The 17,693-nt window shown below is 45.4% G+C and overlaps 1 protein-coding gene across 5 annotated transcripts in view; it reads right to left on the reverse strand.

Moving 5' to 3' along the window:
* Window positions 1-747: 747 nt before the first annotated feature.
* The window catches only part of LOC100864730 (LHFPL tetraspan subfamily member 6 protein), a 32,076-nt gene continuing 15,130 nt past the window's right edge, over window positions 748-17,693 (reverse strand). For 2 of the 5 annotated variants that reach the window (XM_086906818.1, XM_086906817.1), the window contains exons 2-6: window positions 10,640-10,943; window positions 7,004-7,122; window positions 5,469-5,644; window positions 4,540-4,638; window positions 748-4,240 (exon numbers count right to left, since the gene is read on the reverse strand). In XM_086906818.1, the coding sequence (XP_086762944.1) occupies window positions 4,107-4,240; window positions 4,540-4,638; window positions 5,469-5,644; window positions 7,004-7,122; window positions 10,640-10,729 (618 nt within the window). In that variant the 5' untranslated portion in view covers window positions 10,730-10,943 and the 3' untranslated portion in view covers window positions 748-4,106. Of the gene's footprint in view, window positions 4,241-4,539; window positions 4,639-5,468; window positions 5,645-7,003; window positions 7,123-10,639; window positions 11,607-17,693 lie in introns of those variants that run through there. The other 3 variants (XM_086906819.1, XM_086906816.1, XM_086906815.1) reach the window with 3 other exon arrangements.

The following is a 17,693-nucleotide window of genomic DNA, read 5'->3' on the forward strand; positions in this document are numbered from 1 at the left end:
CTCGACGAGTGTCGGAGTATTCGCAAAGGGAGCGAAGTAGTCTCGACGAAGAAGAGTCTTTTTCCCTGCAAACTCGAGGAAGAATCCTCCCCATTCTCCGTCTCCTTCGATTCCTCCAACCTCCCCGAGTTAAACGAGGAACGATCGCTATTCTTCTAACGCGGTTCGCGTTATTCTTTCGTCTTTTCCTCGGATCGGATCGAGGAACGACTCGAACGCCGAGAAATCGCGCGTATCGCTCGATTTAACGATTTACAAAAGTTGGTCTCGCCCCGGTGTTTGTCCACCATGTTTACCACCGATTGAACGGAGCGAAGCGAAGAACAGGATTTCAATTAAATCGGGAATAAAACAAAAAACAAGAGAGAGAGATAAAGAACGATCGAAACAACAGTCGCTCTCGATCGATGAAAACTCTTCCCGCCCAATTTCGAGGACAATGGCTCGGACAAACCGGGGGCGGGGGGGGGAGGGGAAAGTAGTGGTTCTCGCCGAAAAATTCACTACACTCGTTCGACATACGACACTTCGACCGATTAATTTCGCTCTTTTGTTTCCAACGAGCAGCCATCTCGCGTTGTCGCCAATTGTCTCGATTCGATCTTCCCGCGCCGCGGATCGATCTGTCGGCACAGGCGATCGACCATTTCGGAATCCATGCGGAACGATGAATGCACAGCTGCCTATCATCTATCTATCGATCGATCTCTCGGAGGGAGGTGATGAAAAGAACAATGCCAGGCACCGTTGGTTTATTTCAATTTTATTATAAAATATAATAATGCGATGTAACATTTACTCCACCATATCGAATATTCATTTCGTTACTGTACCGTATAATATGTATAATATGTACAACGAGTAAACTTGCTCTCTATGCGAGTGGTGTTTCTTCGGATGGATCGGAATTCACCTCCCCTCCCCTCCCCTAGGAAAAGAGTGACGGCGATCCGACCGTGCGCGCGTATGCGTGTGCATGTGCGTGCGGTGTGTATGTATGTGTTGTGTACGATTTCCATCTACACCGCCGACTCTTCGAAACGTCCAGTTTCCGCGCGATTGATTCTCGAGCGAGCGATTCGAACAGAAGAGGAGGGAAGGAGGGAGGAAAGAAAAACAGAAAAATATAATACTAAATTTTACGCGTCGATGACGAGTTCGTTTCTGCTACGACTCCATAACGCATTATCGTTATTCGCGCGTTCCTTTTTTCTTTTTTTTTTTTTTTTTCTCTTTTCTTTTCTTTTTCCCAATCTAACGAATTCTCCAGCAGTCTTCGATCGGACGAATAACAAGAGAGAACAAAGAGAGAGAGAGAGAGGGAGAGAGAGACGCGCTACTCCTTTATTTTTCTCCGTCGTGTTCCCGTCGTGTCGTCGTACGGCCGGCAATTTACATGCAAATAAGGGAGGGGAGGAGAGTTACCGGTTACAAAACCGTCGCGATTCGAATTCTCTCCTCCCCCTCCCGATTACTCTCTCAAAGAGTTTACGAAAACGATCTCGCTGTCGGCTGAAACGAAGGTTGATCCTGATTTTCGAATCCTCCTCTTCCGCTCTTTCACCTTAAAGTTACGTAATCGCTGCCCGCTTTTCTCCATCGATCCACCTCCGACCGTCTAATTGGACATCGTTCCATCTTCGACGGTTCCTCTCTCGTCTCCGACCTATCTACACGCTTTATTCACAACTGTTCCTTTCTGATTTTTTTTTACAATGTAACGTAGATTTACTTTTGTTTACAATTCTTCCTATCTCGCTATACGATTTATGCAACCGAAGGATAATTTCTCGTTCACACTTTTTCATTTTCAATATCATACGTCGCTTAGCACCATTTTCGGCTATAAAACCATCGACAACGTATCAGCGCTCGAATACCTTCGTAACCTATTAATAACACGTAATAATATAACAAATGTGTCTGTATAACTACCGCATAAATTGGTGAATCATTTTCAAATTTTGTAATCTCGAAATTTCTCCTCCTACGATTCCTTTCAAATGTGTATTTCATCGAAAATTGCAAATACAAGCGTTCGAATACTTTCGTTAACCACTGTACGCGTACATTCCAAATTACGGAACTCGTTTTAATTGTTCGAACGATCGTCGAAGCGGAACGAGAAAAATATCGAACGAGAATTCTTTTCGAGAACAATCCCTCCCCCTCTCTCTCTCTCTCATAAAGTTAGGAAGTAAGGGCGGAAGGTTAAAGCGCGCGTCTCGAATTTGATCGTCGAGGCCGTTAACAAAGGGGAAATTTGATCCGGTGCGGCGAGGAGAACTATTTGGGGATTGCGTTGCATCTCGCCACGCCTCGATCTCGAGAGAAAAAAACAGTGCAGGGAAAATAATCCTTGCTCGAGAGGATGGAATTCTTCTGGCAACAGGTCGAAACGGGGAGGAAGGAAGAATAGGGGGGTGGGCGAACGAGTTTTCCAACTTTTGTTTCATCCCGACTTTCGTCGATAACTATCCCCGCCCCGGGGTTGTCCGGGGGATGGCTAGTAGTTTTCGTCCATCGATGGGAAAGGAAACCAAAGTCGCGCTCGTTCCTCCCTTAATGGAACTCCATCCGTGGCGGTGGCTTTACACCGACCACCCCCGTGCTCGAAATCGATCCTCCCCCTCCTTGTTTCCAGGGAGGGGGGAGGGGAGGGGGATCGATCAGATTTAAAAAAGAAACGAAAAATTCTCTCGCCGATATTTCGAAGAGTGCTTTACCGATTACTGGAGAGAAGGAAGGAAGGAAGGAAGGAAGGAAGGAAGGGGCGTAATAATTTTTGTTGGGGAGGTGACGAACAATGCGAGATTGATTCAACCGCGCGAGTTTTCGCGTTTTTAAATTCAACTTGGTCGCGCTTCCTTCCTCGATTACCATTTAAATTACCATTCGTTTAAGCCGCTTCTCGCAACGAGAAACGATCCTCTCGATCTCGGTTTAATAACAACTTGGAAAGAAAGGAAGGAAGGAAGGAAGGAAGGAATATTTTCTTCTCGAATCGACGGTACGCGTTCCGCGGACGAAAATTGAGCGCGCCGTGTGGTTGGAACGCACAAAGCGGAACGATGGAAGGGGCTTTCAGTCGTTTCACCGGCGTTTTTCAAAGGCTTTCCCCCCCCCCCCATTGTTTCTTCCAAGAAATCCCGATCGATCGAGTTTCGCGCCTTCCTCTTCCTCCTCGATCGTTCGATTTAATCCGGACAATCTGCATTTTTCGCGAGAAAATCCCTTTTCCCTCTCACTTTTTCGCTTTTCGTGTGCAAATTAGGAAGAGGAGGAGGAGAAGAGTCGCTTTGAATGAAATCTTTGAAATTCTTTATACGCATACGCGCTTTTCCAACCGAACGAGAGAAAGTTTTTAGCGTCTTTCGAACAAAGAGAAGGGAATCAAAGAGAAGTGGCGAAATGCCTCCAGTTTCTAGAGTCGCAAAGATCACAAGGAGAGAAGTTTGCGGCTGGGGTCTAACGAACTCTGTACGTTGTACGTCGTTACCTGTCCGAAACATTCGGTGTTCCAAACGTTTCCCTTTTTGTTCTCTCTCTCTCTCTCTCTCTCTCTCTCTCTCTCAAGTGGCAGAAGTTTCGAAAGCGCGTCGAGAGAGAAGCTCTCTCGTTACCATCGCGTAGAAAAAAAAAAGGAGAGGTCGAGGAATCGGAGGGGAGATGAAAATCGTGTGGATCGAACGCTCGCACGCTTTGCGCTACTCGTCCAAATTTCACGTATTTCGCGTCGAAGTTGATCGCGAAAAAACTGATGGGACACGGCGGTGAAACGTGGCAACGCTGCACGCACGAGTGGAGGGAGTAAAGTTTCGGTTCTTAGATAAGGTGAAACGATCGACGGGTGGGAAGCGTGCGTGACGCGTGGCTTGTGCGACGTGTGTGGTTTGTCGCGTGACGTGTGCGCGGTGTGCTCGTACCCGGATGATGCGCTTGTGGAGGTGATTCTCGATGCTTCTCCTCCTTCTCCTTCTGTCGCCGCTGCTTCTCTCGTTCCTCCTTCTCCCCGCCCTCCTCACGGCTCAACAGACCGTGACGAAGGAGAGGGTGGTCGTCTTCGGCGAGGCATAGGCGTGAATCGATTGAGAGTATCTCGATTGTCAAATGCGCAGAGGATCGGTGTGCGGGTTGGACGGCTTGTGTCGAGCGGCGCACAAGCTCAGCCCGAAGCACAGCATCAACAGCGCCACCGAGCCTACCAGCAGATAGCTCGACCATGAAACGGAACACTTTCCTGCAACAGATGCATCGTATTCTCTCCGTTTTTCTCAAATTTTTTGTAATTTTCCTTTCCCTTTTTCCTCTTTCCTTTCTCTCCTTGGAAGTTTCTTTCGAATTGCGAGAGAAAATTCGAAAGCGTTGGTGATGGTAGTAATCGCGCGTTCGTAAAGGAACTAATTCTTCCTTCTCCGTACCTCGTCGGTAAGGAAGTGTTATATAGAGTGCGTAACGAAGCACACGAACGATTTTGCAAAGTCGAGAACGCACAATTTCTCGTGGCGAGAAATTAGGAGGGGAGAAAGAAATACTCACCGAGATTGTACACGTTAGCACCCTTCCCGCAAGACTCCCGCACCTCCCTGTTGTCCCATCCTATGGGATACATGACCAGACCGCCGCATATCATCGCTGCTGTAACGAGAAAATGGGAATAAAATGGTTGACGAATTGGATTGAAATTTATTCTCCTCTCCGATTATTTTTTTTTTTCTTTTTTTCGACGCGAATATCGGCGCAAGATCGAGGACGACGAGGGAAAAACGGGTATTGGAATGGCGCGCGAGAGAGAAAATGAAACGCGTCAACGTTTCGAGGAAGAACGATATTCGAGTAATATCCGTTTGTCCGACTGTTTGCACGAGACGTCGCCGTCTTACTTCCCCCCTTCTCCTTCAAACGGCAGACGGTTTTCTCTATTAACGTTCTTCTCTTCCTCTCCGTTTATCCATGGAGTTCGCGATCGTTTCCCCTCGAAACTTTGAAAACGCAACGATAAAATATTATCGCATCTCTCTCTCTCTCTCTCTCTCTCTCTTCTTCGAGATCAGCCGAGGATTCTCCGTTTAAACGTATCTCACCGTATATTATCGAGACGTCGTTTTTAAAACCTTATATATACCTTATATATCTACGTATTATTACGAGATCCATTACGAGGGCGTTGCCACGCGTTCGAAGTCTCTCTTTTCCGGAGAGAGAGTTGAAGACGATCTTCTCTCTAGATCTACCGTTAAAAGTTCGTCGATCCTCTTTCTTACCCCGGTTATTGCTCTTCGTTTCTTTCTCCAGCGCGATGAGGTATTCGGTTACAAAAAAAAAAAAGACGAAAACTCGTCCGAAGACAGAGAGAGAATTTTATCCATCCTCGGTTGTTGCTAAACCGTAACCGATATTCGTCCACCGTTCGAAAGTGACGAGAGGAGGGAAAAGGGGGGGGATTTAGATTAAATCGTTGAACTTACCGGCGAGCAACTGGAGAGAGCCGAGCACCCTGGTGTGTTTCGGTGTTTTGAGGATGTGCGGGAGGAAGGTGGAGGCGGCCGCGAGCAGGGTGAGGGCGCCGATCACCGCGATCGCGACCCCGATCCCCATGGTGACCGTGCTCGCCTGCCACCAACCGCTCGGAATGTCCCAGAAGCTAAAATCAAATATCGCCTCTATTGTAGCGCACCACCGCATTCTCGTTAAACTGTATTGTTGACAAAATTCCGAGAAAATTGAATTTCACCGTTGTAAATTAACGGGCCCGGGCACCGCCGGGCGTAACTTTGATTTAAAGCTAAAACTGAACCCGCTTCCCTCCCCTCGTTCGTTCGCCCCCCCTCCCCCCTCCCCCGCTTAATTGGGAATCGTCGGGTTTTCACGCGAATCTTCGCTTCAATACGTAAGGTAGTAATAATAATAATAATAATAATAATAATAATAATAATAATAATAATTTTACACAACAGATTTTTCGATCGATTCAGATTATTATTAAACGTAAACCGATTTTTCGTTGATTTTTCGGAGGAAAAATCTCCGCGACGTGTTGCATATATCCGTAAGTGTTTTCCGTCCCTCCCTCTCCCCTCGTGCCACGGATACACGTACGATTGCATTAAGGTCGTCCCGTTCCCGTTGCATGCCGTGGCTGAACGTGGTGTTCCGGTTGAATTGAAACTGAGGAGGGGGAGGGGGAAAGGGAGGGAGGGGAAGGGGGGGCTGAAACGCGAAGCTTTTCCGATAAAATGTAAACACCGCGTGAAAAAACGCGTCAGAACGCGAAACCGGACCAACTTTTTCTCCTCCTCCCCCTCCTCCTCCTCCCCCTCCCGCTACATTTAATTAACGAGTTTGGATTCGAAATTTCAACCTCGGACACGGGTATCTCGCTCGAATCGCATATCTCTCTCCCTCTCTCTCCCTTTCATCCATCTCGGTGTACATAGTTTGGAAAAAACTAGCGCGATTCGCCATTTGATGCCATTCAATCTCGGATAACGGATAAACGGGAAGTAATCCGTTGCTGAAATGGCGGCGATCTGTAATTAGCTTTTTATGCTATCTTTTTTCTTTTTTTTTTTTTTTTCTACGTCGATTGATGCAATTGTGAGAGAGAGAAAAAAAGAAAAAACAACGAAAGGATCGAACGTTGGAAAAAAAAATTTGTATCGACGGCGGCGTAACGATACTGGCGGCGATCTATTGGTCGGATAAATTTTTCCCGGAAATAGGCAGCGTTACGTGTACGCCGGGGGAATTATGCTTTTTAATCGCAGCGTTCCACGATCGATTCAAAGGGTAGCGTAGGGCAGCAAATTGCGCAACGAGTGAGAAATCGTTTGGCCGAGCGAATTTTTTTTATTACGAAAAACGGGATCGATTAACAGAGGAACGCTTTGAAAGAGGAAGTTTTGGGCCACGGGCTCCTCGGGAAGCGAACAACCGACAACAACGAATTGTTCTTAAAAATTTGCGAGATCTCGCCTCTCGGGTGGAAAATTTGAATACGTACCTGGAATATCTGGCGCACTCGTAAACTATTTCGGGAGCGGTGTTCGCCGCCCTTATCCGTGGATAGTTGCACCGTCGAAAGGAACCAAAATACGCGTCCGCCTTTCCCAGTAGTCGTCCCTGAAATCAGGAAAGCACGCGCGTACTCGACCAACTAACTCGACAACCTCCGAAAGTCTCGAATAGTCTTTCGAGAAAGAAAGAGAGAGAGAGAGAGAGAATCGAGATATTTTTCGAAAAACGGTTTCCATACGCGCGTTGAACGGACGTTTCTTTATACACTGAGCTAGAGAGGGGAGAGGCAGGACAGTGTTTCTGTATCTGTGGAACCCTTGACTCGGAAGCAAAACCGTTGACCCGGTGCCAAGTAGTGTTTCTTCTTGGGAGCGAGGGATTAAGTTTTACCGAATGTTTCTTGCGATCGCGGGACCGATCGTAAAACGCTTCACTTCGCCTCGTTTCGTTTCGCCAGTGAAATAAAGCGGGTAAAAGTCGGACAGGATTTCCCGGTGTATTATTCTTGGCCGAGACACCGAGGCAAATTCGATGGGTCTTGCGGCGGTAAGAATCGGGTCTCGAAAGTAAGAAGCGAAATTCTTCCTCCCGTAAATCATCCTCCTGCGTTCCCCGGGAATTTCTTGGGATGTGAAAAAAAAAAGAGAGAGGAAGGGAGAGAGAAAGAGGAGAAAAAATCCTTAATTAATCCCCGCGCGAAAGTAGGAAAAGGTGGTCGTAACGATCGCCGCTCGTAGAGATTGTTTTTTCGCCGAGAGAGGAGGAAGAAACGAGAGGAGATTTCTCCTTAAACGAATGGATCCGACTGCTTCTTCTCTCGGACTGAACACGTAGAGGTGCTTCTCCTACGCGAGCGAAGAAGCGAGCGCAGGAAGGCAAATGTAAATTCACTTATGCATTTATTCATCCCGCTACTCGAGTATTTTCAAAGCCATTTAGAGCCCCCTTCTGCGTTTCGTTGCTCCACAAGGGATATATACGTGTGTGTGTATATACATATATATATTTCGAAGGGACACTCGTGCACGGATGCCGCGACGTTCGAAATTATTCATCGACTGTTTTTACGCCCGTTTCCCCTGTCGGTTTAATCACCAGCCTTGCCGCTAATTTAACCAACCGGTTCGTCACGATTCCCTTACTCGTCGTCGTCTTTTTTAGAAGAATCGAGGCTACGGTATGTAAAAAAAAAAAAAAAAAAAAAAAAAAAGAAAAAGAAAGAAAGAAAAAGATAAAGTACTCGGATCGGTAAATTTAATTTCGTCGAAACTATCCACGTACGGAATAAATAGGCAAGGGGGGAAGGGAGGAGAGAAGCGTTAAAGAAGACGAGTTTTTTTCCACGAGAAAGTTTCTTTCTTTCTCGTTGGACGAGAAGAAAGAATTTCCCCTCGTTTCCTTTTTCAGAGAGAGAGAGAGAGAGAGAGAGAGTACTCGAGCCCAATTTACGAAACAAGCATCGTTCCTCCCTCCGTTTCTCTTTAGCCGGGTTAAGTGGAGGAGGTTCGCGATCGCGGGGAGATCCACCGCGTCGATGACGTCGGGCGGTCGTCGCGAGCCCTCTCCACCCGAGAGGTTGGAGATTGCGAGTTGGTTTACGATCTAATTTGGCCGGGAGGGGGAGGGGAGAGGGGAAAGAGAAGCTGCCATTGGCCAGGTAACACCGACCTATTCCTACGAGTTTCAAAGTTGCCTCGTGTCGCTCTCTCTCTCTCTCTCTCTCTCTCTCTCTCTCTCTCTCTCTCTCTCTGTCCTACGGTAACGAAGGTAGTTCGTTTCGCCTGGCTGGATGACCGAAACTTTTTCCAAACTCGTCGTCTCGTTATCCCGAAAACGGGAGCGACGCGTGCACGCGAGAACAAGTTGTGGAGAGCGAGACTCCTCGAAACTCCTTCGTTTCGTTGGCTCGTTCGTTCATTCGATTCCGTAATTGGCCTATTTCGAAACAGGTTTCGTTGACACACGCGGTGTTCGACTTTCGTTGGACGGATGGACGGATGGGCAGGAGAATCCAAGACGATTTATATTGGACGGAACGAAAATTGTTGGGATTCGAAAATGGAATTTACCACCGTCACCGCTGATGAGCGTGGTTTCGGCACAAAGAGAGGGAGGGAGGGTGGGGGTGGGAAGAGATCGAATAGCAGTCGATCGAAATACGGGGGGAGGAGTATATCGGTCGCCGAGTAATCGGATCACGCTTAATTACACGGGGAAAATCAACAGTTAATGAAGAGAATTAGCGAACCGTTTTCAGGGGACGGGGAGGGGAGGTTAACGAGGTTCGAGGGGAGAGAAGTCTTGAATTTCGCGTGTTTCTCCAAGTTTCATCGCCGTTTCCGTTCGAGTCGGGAAGCGAAAAGTCGTTCGCTAATATCAAGAAAGTTGTACGCGTAATCTCTCCTCCCTGGCTGAAGCTCCTTCGTCTCCATCATCCGCGTTCATCATTTTCTTTCAAACATAATGATTTAATCGTTGGATCGTTCGAGGGAGAGGAAAAATTCATTTCCGGCGGCAGGTACACAACAGGGGCGAAGTTTGCGAAACCTATCAACGTTTGCCCCGCATCAGTGGAGACATTAATACGGGTTGTCGTTGGCGATAGAGTTGGCAAGCAAGTTGGACGGGTGGGTGGTTGGTTGGTTGGACGTGTCGCGTGCTGGGACGTTTTCGAAGCTCGAAATTGCCGGAGTTTTGCGGCAATTTAACGCTCCCACGATCGACGGGACAATTTTCCTCTCTCAGCCTTTTCCTCTTGCGCGAGCCCGATCGCGTGCATCGTTGTACGCGAAAACGTGCGCAATTCCTCCTCCTCTTTCTCCTCTTTCGCTTCGCGCATCCAGACGCCTTGTCGTCGTCGTCGTCGTCATCGGACAAAAACGATCTCGTACGGTTTTATGACTATGTATAGCGACGGCTAACGGCTCGATGAAAGCTCGATACCGTCAAAGAATATCGAGAAAACGTGGATGTCTTTTTAACATCTCCTTTCACCATCGACCGAATGCTTCCACGTAGCTTCTTTGTGTAAGACTTGTTCTTCCTCCTCCTCTTCTTTTTTTCAAGGTGACATCCTCGTCAACCGAGAAAGAAAGCAAAAAAAAAAAAACACGAAGATCGATCTTCTTCTTTCAACGACCAATCGCGAGGAAGGGTGATATAACGTTGTACGCGATAACCACTTAGCGGATATATTATATTTAACGGTGATATTCTGTCGAATCCCTTTGTCGAAGCGAAATGAAAAAAAGCGAAGCGTTTCACGAATTTGATGCGAATGCGAAATATCATCGTTTCTCTTTACACGCCGCGCTACGAAAATCCATCCATCGGACCGCTGTTTATTAATGCAACGAGTGTGTTCAATGCGTGAAACTCGTTGAGAACGATCGATCGCGCGTCGCAATTAATATCGTTGTCATCGTCGTCGTCGTTGTCGTCGTCGTCATCGTATGGAGACACGTACGCATATTCGATTTCGATCCACGCGCGTAAATTTCAAGGAGGGAACGAAGGAGAGAAAGAAGGCCAGCCGATCGAGGCGAGGCGATCAATTTTCGGGCAACAAACGACCGATCGATCGATCGCGAGAAACGAAAAGGAAGGAGAATTCCTCCCTCACCTGGATCCAATAAGGCAAATAAAATCCGGAACAGGCGAGGATCGATGCCACGGTGGACAGTGTCGCCCACAACGCGCACAACACTGTCATCTCATCGGTCGTTTCGAATCGTTCTCTCTCTCTTCCCGTTGTCTCTCCGCCGCTCGGTTCCTCGCCGATGTGTCCCCGCTCTCCTCTCCTCTCCTCTTCTCTTCTCGTCACTCGCGCATCGCGAGCGAATTCGCTATCCAACTCTCGAAGCCGGGATCCCCGACGTTTCCTCCTCCTCTTGCTCGATTCACCAAAAACTAATAAACCGAATACACTGAAAAAACGAACAAACGAAACTTCACTTTTTCTTTTTTTCCTTTCGTTACCGTACTTTTACACTTTCGAGGATCGACGCGCCCTCGCGCGCCCGTCTACGCGTATCGCCCGACCGGATAAAAATAGAAACGCGTTTAAACGCGAGAATCGGGAGAGGAGAGACTCACGGTCAAGGTTCGAGAGAAGGGCGAACGGTATTCGCGCTATTCTCTTAACGACGGCCACGATCCATCTGTCGGTCGACGTCTCACCACCACGTCTCGGAACGAAGAACGTTTCTCGAGTGGAGAGGTCGGTCGGAGGGGCACGCGTCGTTCGGCATGATCGCGAGACGAGAAGAACAACCGAACGCGTTACAAGGGAACGCGGTTGTTAATTATAGCCGAGTAGCGGAGAAGCGGCGGAACGCGTCGAGTCGTAGTCGGCGGTTCTCGAGAAAAATTCATCGCTTCGGTTCGGCTGCGGAGAAAGAAGGTAAAAAAGAAAAGGAAACGGACAAAGAGGAGGGACGCGCGTTCTCCTTCGTTCTTTCGACACTTTTGCTCCTCCACCGATGTTTAATTATAGACGCGCGCGCGCGAGCGCGAGAGAGAAAGAGGCAGCCGAGTGATGGTGCTCGGCGCCGCTTCGTGACTGCGACTGAACCGAAGGAACGGCTCGCTTTTCCGCCGGCTCGCTCCGCCACGCCGCTCTCTCTGCCTTCGTGCGCGTCGCCTCGCCGAGTGTCGGGACGCGCCGCGCCGCGGCGCGCGTTCCACTACCCTCTCTCTCCCTCCCACTCTCAACATGTGTGCGCTATTCCTATACCACTCTTCTATACTCGTTTTAACGCGAGTAGCAGCTTGCTTTTTTTTCCCCGTCTTCTCTCGTCTTCCTTTCTCTTGGCATCGATACGTTCAAGAAGAAAAAAAGAGAGAGAGAGAGAGAGAGAGAGAGAGAGAGAGAGAGAAAAGGGAGACAAGAAAAAAAAAATCTTTAATCAAGATGACCACCTCGTCTCCTTCCCCTTGGCTACCTGTTGATGCCTGTTCCTTGCCTTCGTCTCGCCACTCGTCTTTATATAGGAACGAGTGATCGGTAATCGTTAATCGTTAACCTGTTATACCGTTCTAATTTTACATCGTATCGATCGGATTCCGAAATAGTGTGGAGGGTCGCGCGTGATCCGTCCAAGAGAGCGTGTGAAAATATAGGAGGAAGGGGAACGTCGTTTTATTTTTCCACTATCCCCTCCACCCTGGCCGGCTGGTACGGTAGACTATCATAATATTTATCAACAAGCAGACGTGCATTTTTCTCTCCCGCAGAGATAGGTCCTGAGGCATCTGGAGGGCACGTGCCCGATCCCGATCCCTCCGCCAACACATCGAACGCCACCAGAATCGATCGTCCGTTGGACACGACCGAGCCGTCGGACGAGTTTGAAATTTCCCACCGCTTTATTAATCGCGACCTGCCTATCTCGCGAATGAAATTGAATCGTCGATTCGATCGAGAGCAAACAAAACGATTGGTTCACGGATATCTATTGCGAAAAAGATTCTTTCTTTTGATTGAAAGTTCGGTCGAACTTTTCCGCGCGAAAACTACTCGGCTTTGGTTTGGCCGCGAAACGAAAGATCGCAAGGTAACATGTATACGTATATGAAACAGAAACCCGTCTCTCGTTTTCACGGTGTATCGAGGGAACACGAGTCACGAGCCTATTGGATTCCTATTGGAAATGTGTCGCGGCAATGGTAAGACATCGACGACTGTCCGACTCGTCCAAATCCAAGTTGGCCGACCTAATGTCGAGAGTACTTTTTCCTCTCTCTCTCTCTTTCTCATTTTTTCTTTTTTCTTTTTTTCCAGGATTTTCAGATATACGCGGTTGCGTTGTCGGTTGTGTTTCGAGCGGTCGAGAAACAACACGGCTGGTTTTCCAGCTGGCGATCGAACCGTCGAATTTTCGACGGGAGAACGGTGTCGACGTAATTGGTAGGGAACTGGTTGGCTGGCTGACTGGCTGGCTGGCTGGCTGGCTGGCTGTGAGGGATTCTAATGAAAAGGCAAACAAGAAAGTGCGAAACGAAAAGCTTTTTCAAAGGGAAAAGGAGAAAGAGAGAGAGAGAAAGGGAAAGAGAAAAAGAGAAGAGCGCGATCGCGTTTAACATTTTTTTTTCCCCCCTCTTCCTTTTCCTCGATTTTTCGTGAGAAATTTCGAAAAACACGAAGGGAGATGAGATGAATTTTCACCGGGAAAGGGATTATTTACGAGCGACGTGGTAACTCGTCGGTCCGCGATCGGCTAAATGTTTCCGAGACAAAAGGAAACGCGAGTTACGATGGAACGAACGAACGAACGAGCGCATTATTTTCAGAGTCGCGGCACGCCACCGATGTTTCGACAAAGCGGCCGCGTGTCCGAAACAATATTTTGACGTTGTAACGCGACAGCGAACAACGTGACCGATTGAAAAGCTGACAAGCTCTGAATTCTTTCCGCTAAATCCGTGTACGTGTTCCTTCCGCTCTCTCTCTCTCTCTCTCTTTTTCATCTCGCTCTATCCCTCGTTTTTCTCACCACCCGACCACGGCCAGTTAGCTGAAAGGGACACAGACCAGCCGTCCCGGCGCACGCTTTCCACGCAACGATTTTCACCTTCGCATACACCTTATGTACGTACTTCTCCATTACTGTAAATTAAATCCCGTTCCGGACGTGGTGTATCCTGCAACGGTGCTCGTTGCAAACTTTTCACGGAACGGAAAAATAAAGCTACCGTCGGCGAAATTCCCCGACCGATACTTTTCACCGTGCGCTACAAATAGCGTGGCAACGTACACCTGCTCGTTTTATCCCGTCCAAAAGGGATTTTATCGATTAGGCAAAGTGTAGGGGGCGCTGTGTATCATCTAAGCAGCGATGGATCGTGCGGGAAAACGATAACCTTGGCGAGAGATCCGGTCGAGTTCTCGGGGCGGGGAAAAGAGGGAGAAAAGAGGAGGAGGAGGAAGAAAGGGGAACGGAAGAGAAGGTCTCGCGGAGGAAAGTTTGAAAGGGAAGAGGGAACGGAGGAGAGAGAAGAAAATGGGGTCCCCGCGGTCCGGCGGGAGAACCGGATGGAAACAAAGGTGGCGCGCAAGTGGCTACGCGTTACGGTTCCATTTTTCTCACGAATCGCCATCGAATAAAACTTTCCGCTCTCTCCCTTCTCCGCGTTCCTTCCCTCGTTTCGAGGCTCGCCTAGGTGACTCGAAAAAAAAAAATTCCAAATTCCAGTCGCGCCAATTTCATCGATTCAAAATCTTGGGAATCGCCGCCCACTTCTCGAGAGAAAGCTGCGAGAATCGAGTACTCGAGGGAAATATCAGAAGCGAGAGTTTACGAGACGATCCCTTTTTATCCCTCTCCACCGATCATAACCTTTCCTCTCCCGCGTTTCTCCCTTCGTCCTCCTCTCCCTTTTGTTAAATAAATATACATTCATTTAATGATTTATAACTGTTAAATAATTATATTAAATTTATTTAATCTATTTTAACATTTATATAAGTAAATATATATTCATTTAATAATTTATAACTTAAATAATTAATGATTACATCTATACATATATTTAATTATTTAAATAATTATATTAAATATACTTGATCTATTTTAATATTTATACAAGTAAATATATATTTACTTAATAATTTATAACTATAAATAATTAAATAACTTAAATAATTAATAATTATATTAGATTATGTTTATATAATTTAATTAATACTTTAATCTATTTTAATATTTATATAAATAAATATATATTTATTTAACAATTTATAACTATTGAATAATTATATTATAAATATACTCAATCTATTTTAATATTTATACAAGTAAATATATATATTTACTTAATAATTTATAACTATTAAATAATTAAATAACTTAAATAATTAATAATTATATTAGATTATGTTTATATAATTTAATTATTTAAATAATTATATTAAATATACCTGATCTATTTTAATATTTATATAAATAAATATATATTTATTTAACAATTTATAACTATTGAATAATTATATTATAAATATACTCAATCTATTTTAATATTTATATAAGTAAATATATATATTAACTTAATAATTTATAACTATTAAATAATAATATTAAATTATATTTAATTATTTATATAAATATATATATTACAGCATATTTATATATTAATTTCTTTTTTCCTTTTTCACCGCCCCGAGTGAAACGGACTGCCGGGAGAGTCGGCCAACGCTTTATCGCGCGGCAACGCGCCGCGAGAAATTGCAATCTTCCGAAACGGATTACCCTCGCGTCCGGATTTACCTTTACGACCGCCGCGATACCGTCCAAATACTTGGCCCCCGATAACGCTCTCGCCCTTCGACTCGATTACACTGTATCTTTGTAAGGCCGTTGTGGAAACGATTCGAGAATAAACGCTCGTTTCGGAAGGAATTTTGACGGAACGTTGGTTCGAGTTTTTTTTTTTTTTTTTTAAAAAACGATACTCCTCTTCGTCGTAATTTTTTATTCCGTTAAAAAAATAACAAGAATGTATAAAAGAAATTAACATTGAGTTTAAAAATATGTGCGCGGCAGACGTTTAGGAGGAAAGTTGTAATTAATTTAGAAAGCGCTTCGAATTTGACGAATGTAACTATAAATTGGAAGACTCGAGAATTCGAAATGGTATTCTAAAGAAACTCGTGGCTACGGGATGCTATTCCTAAACAATGTGAAAGTGAAAGATCGCGAAAAAGATCGAGAGGAATAAAAAAAATTGTTTCCAATTAAAGTTAGGAATATAATAAAACATAATAACAACGATAGAAACGCATATGTTATAATATAAGCTAGGTTAAAATAATAATCCATAAATATTAATTTTAACACAGTTTTGCAAAATTATTTTTGCGAATCGAATGTAAAAAATCATTGAAAAATAATTATTACGAAATAATTATTCAACTTCAAGCTTAATTTATAAAAAAAAACTTATATTTAAAAACTTAATCTCCGACTTTATTTAAATTAAAACAAATGTTTCGAGACATGTGCAAAAATGAAATTTAAACGCTTCTTGAAAAGTTTGAAACACTTTGTTTAAAAAGAGAATTCAACATTTTTCCTCCTTCCGTTTGAAAATGATTCTTTCGCATTTGATATATTCGAACCACGACGCGTGGTTCCTCTCCAATTTGGTAAACTCTGGACATCGAGAAAGAGAGAGAGAGAGAGAGAGAAAGAAGAGAGCAGTAATAAAAGATAAGGGTCGATTCGAACGCGACACCGGAGAGAAAAGTTCTCGACCGGACCACCTCTCTGCCCGCCATCCATTATTCATAATTCGAGGATTCGGAAACGCGACGTCAACAAGTAGCAGCCGTTCCTCTCCTCCCAAATCGGAGCGCACGATCGCCGACATCCATCGTGCTCGTTATCCCTCCGCTCCGCAAGGATAACACTTTCCATCGTCGCCCCGAGCTCTCCCCTCCCTTGGATCGTCGACCGAAACGGAGGACAGTTTTCGAAGATCGAGTATCATCCGATCGAAAATTGTTTATCACCCTTTGCGCTCGTATTTATATTTAAAAAAAGTTACCAATCAAGATAACAAGAGTAGAGTGTAATTATATTATTACACATATATAATAGAATTTAAATACACAACATGTATAACAATAAAATGTATCGTGTCGCCTGAATACGAGTGCAAAGAACAATTTTAACAATATTAAAAATAAAACAACAACCTGTTCCATGGAGAAACCTGTTTTAGCCCAGTTTTATCGCCGATCTCTTGCCAAAGATTTCGCGAGTGAAGCCGGCGGCCCGAGTAGAGGAGAGTCCAGATAAGATAGAGTTTATTGGGTAGGAAAGGTGGTTCGGTGAACCGGCAAAGGAAGGAACCTTCCTTATCGAGGGAGTTGGAAAATCCGGTGAATAAATAACCGAGTTTCGAGTCCCTTTTTCAATCCCTTTTTCTTCTTCTTCTCGATCGCGTCAACGAGTGTGAAACATTCGTGAGGAGGAGAGGATGAGTGGAAACGAATATAATCCCGCTTCGAAACGATCGTAACGCGTACGTCGATAGAAAATAAGCGGGAGGAGCGAGCGGTCGGTCGATCGTCCCTGGCGTCCGTTCCAACTTTTTCTTCGCCCCTCCCACTTTCGTGTAATTGGCCCAGACGGAAGAATTCATTCCCACCGGACGTTTAATTACCTACTTTTTCCTCCCGTGTCCCGAACAGTTACAGTTACCTAGCTGGCTACCTGTCGGGTGGGAAAGGTGGGTAACAAACGATCTCTCCATCCTACAGATCGATATACAGAAGCGATCTGGATCAGAGTAGGGCGGAGTTTTCGAGTTTCTTCTCCAAAGTAAGGGGAGAGGGGAGGAAAGGAGAAGGATATCCGATAAGATCGTGCGGTTTCCAGAACGAGAGATGATCAACCGTTCTCGGCGCATTTTTAATCGTAATATTTTTGTAATTTTTTTTTTTTTTCCGTTTCGTTTGTTTTGTACATTATTTTTTGATTTCTTTCTCTCTCTCTCTCTCTCTCTCTCTCTCTCTCTCTCTCTCTCTCTCTCTACTTTATTTTATTTTTCTACAGTTATATCCTTCGCGTTATCCATTCGTTTTTAACGAATTTCGTTTTAAATCTGAAAATATATCAAATCTTGGGGATATCTTCTATGGAGATATTTTACGCGCAACTGAAAAATCATAATTC

The sequence above is a fragment of the Apis florea genome, unplaced genomic scaffold (assembly GCF_048593485.1).
Source record: "Apis florea isolate Af1SG1 unplaced genomic scaffold, ASM4859348v1 contig_2495_pilon, whole genome shotgun sequence".
Lineage (NCBI taxonomy): Eukaryota > Metazoa > Arthropoda > Insecta > Hymenoptera > Apidae > Apis > Apis florea.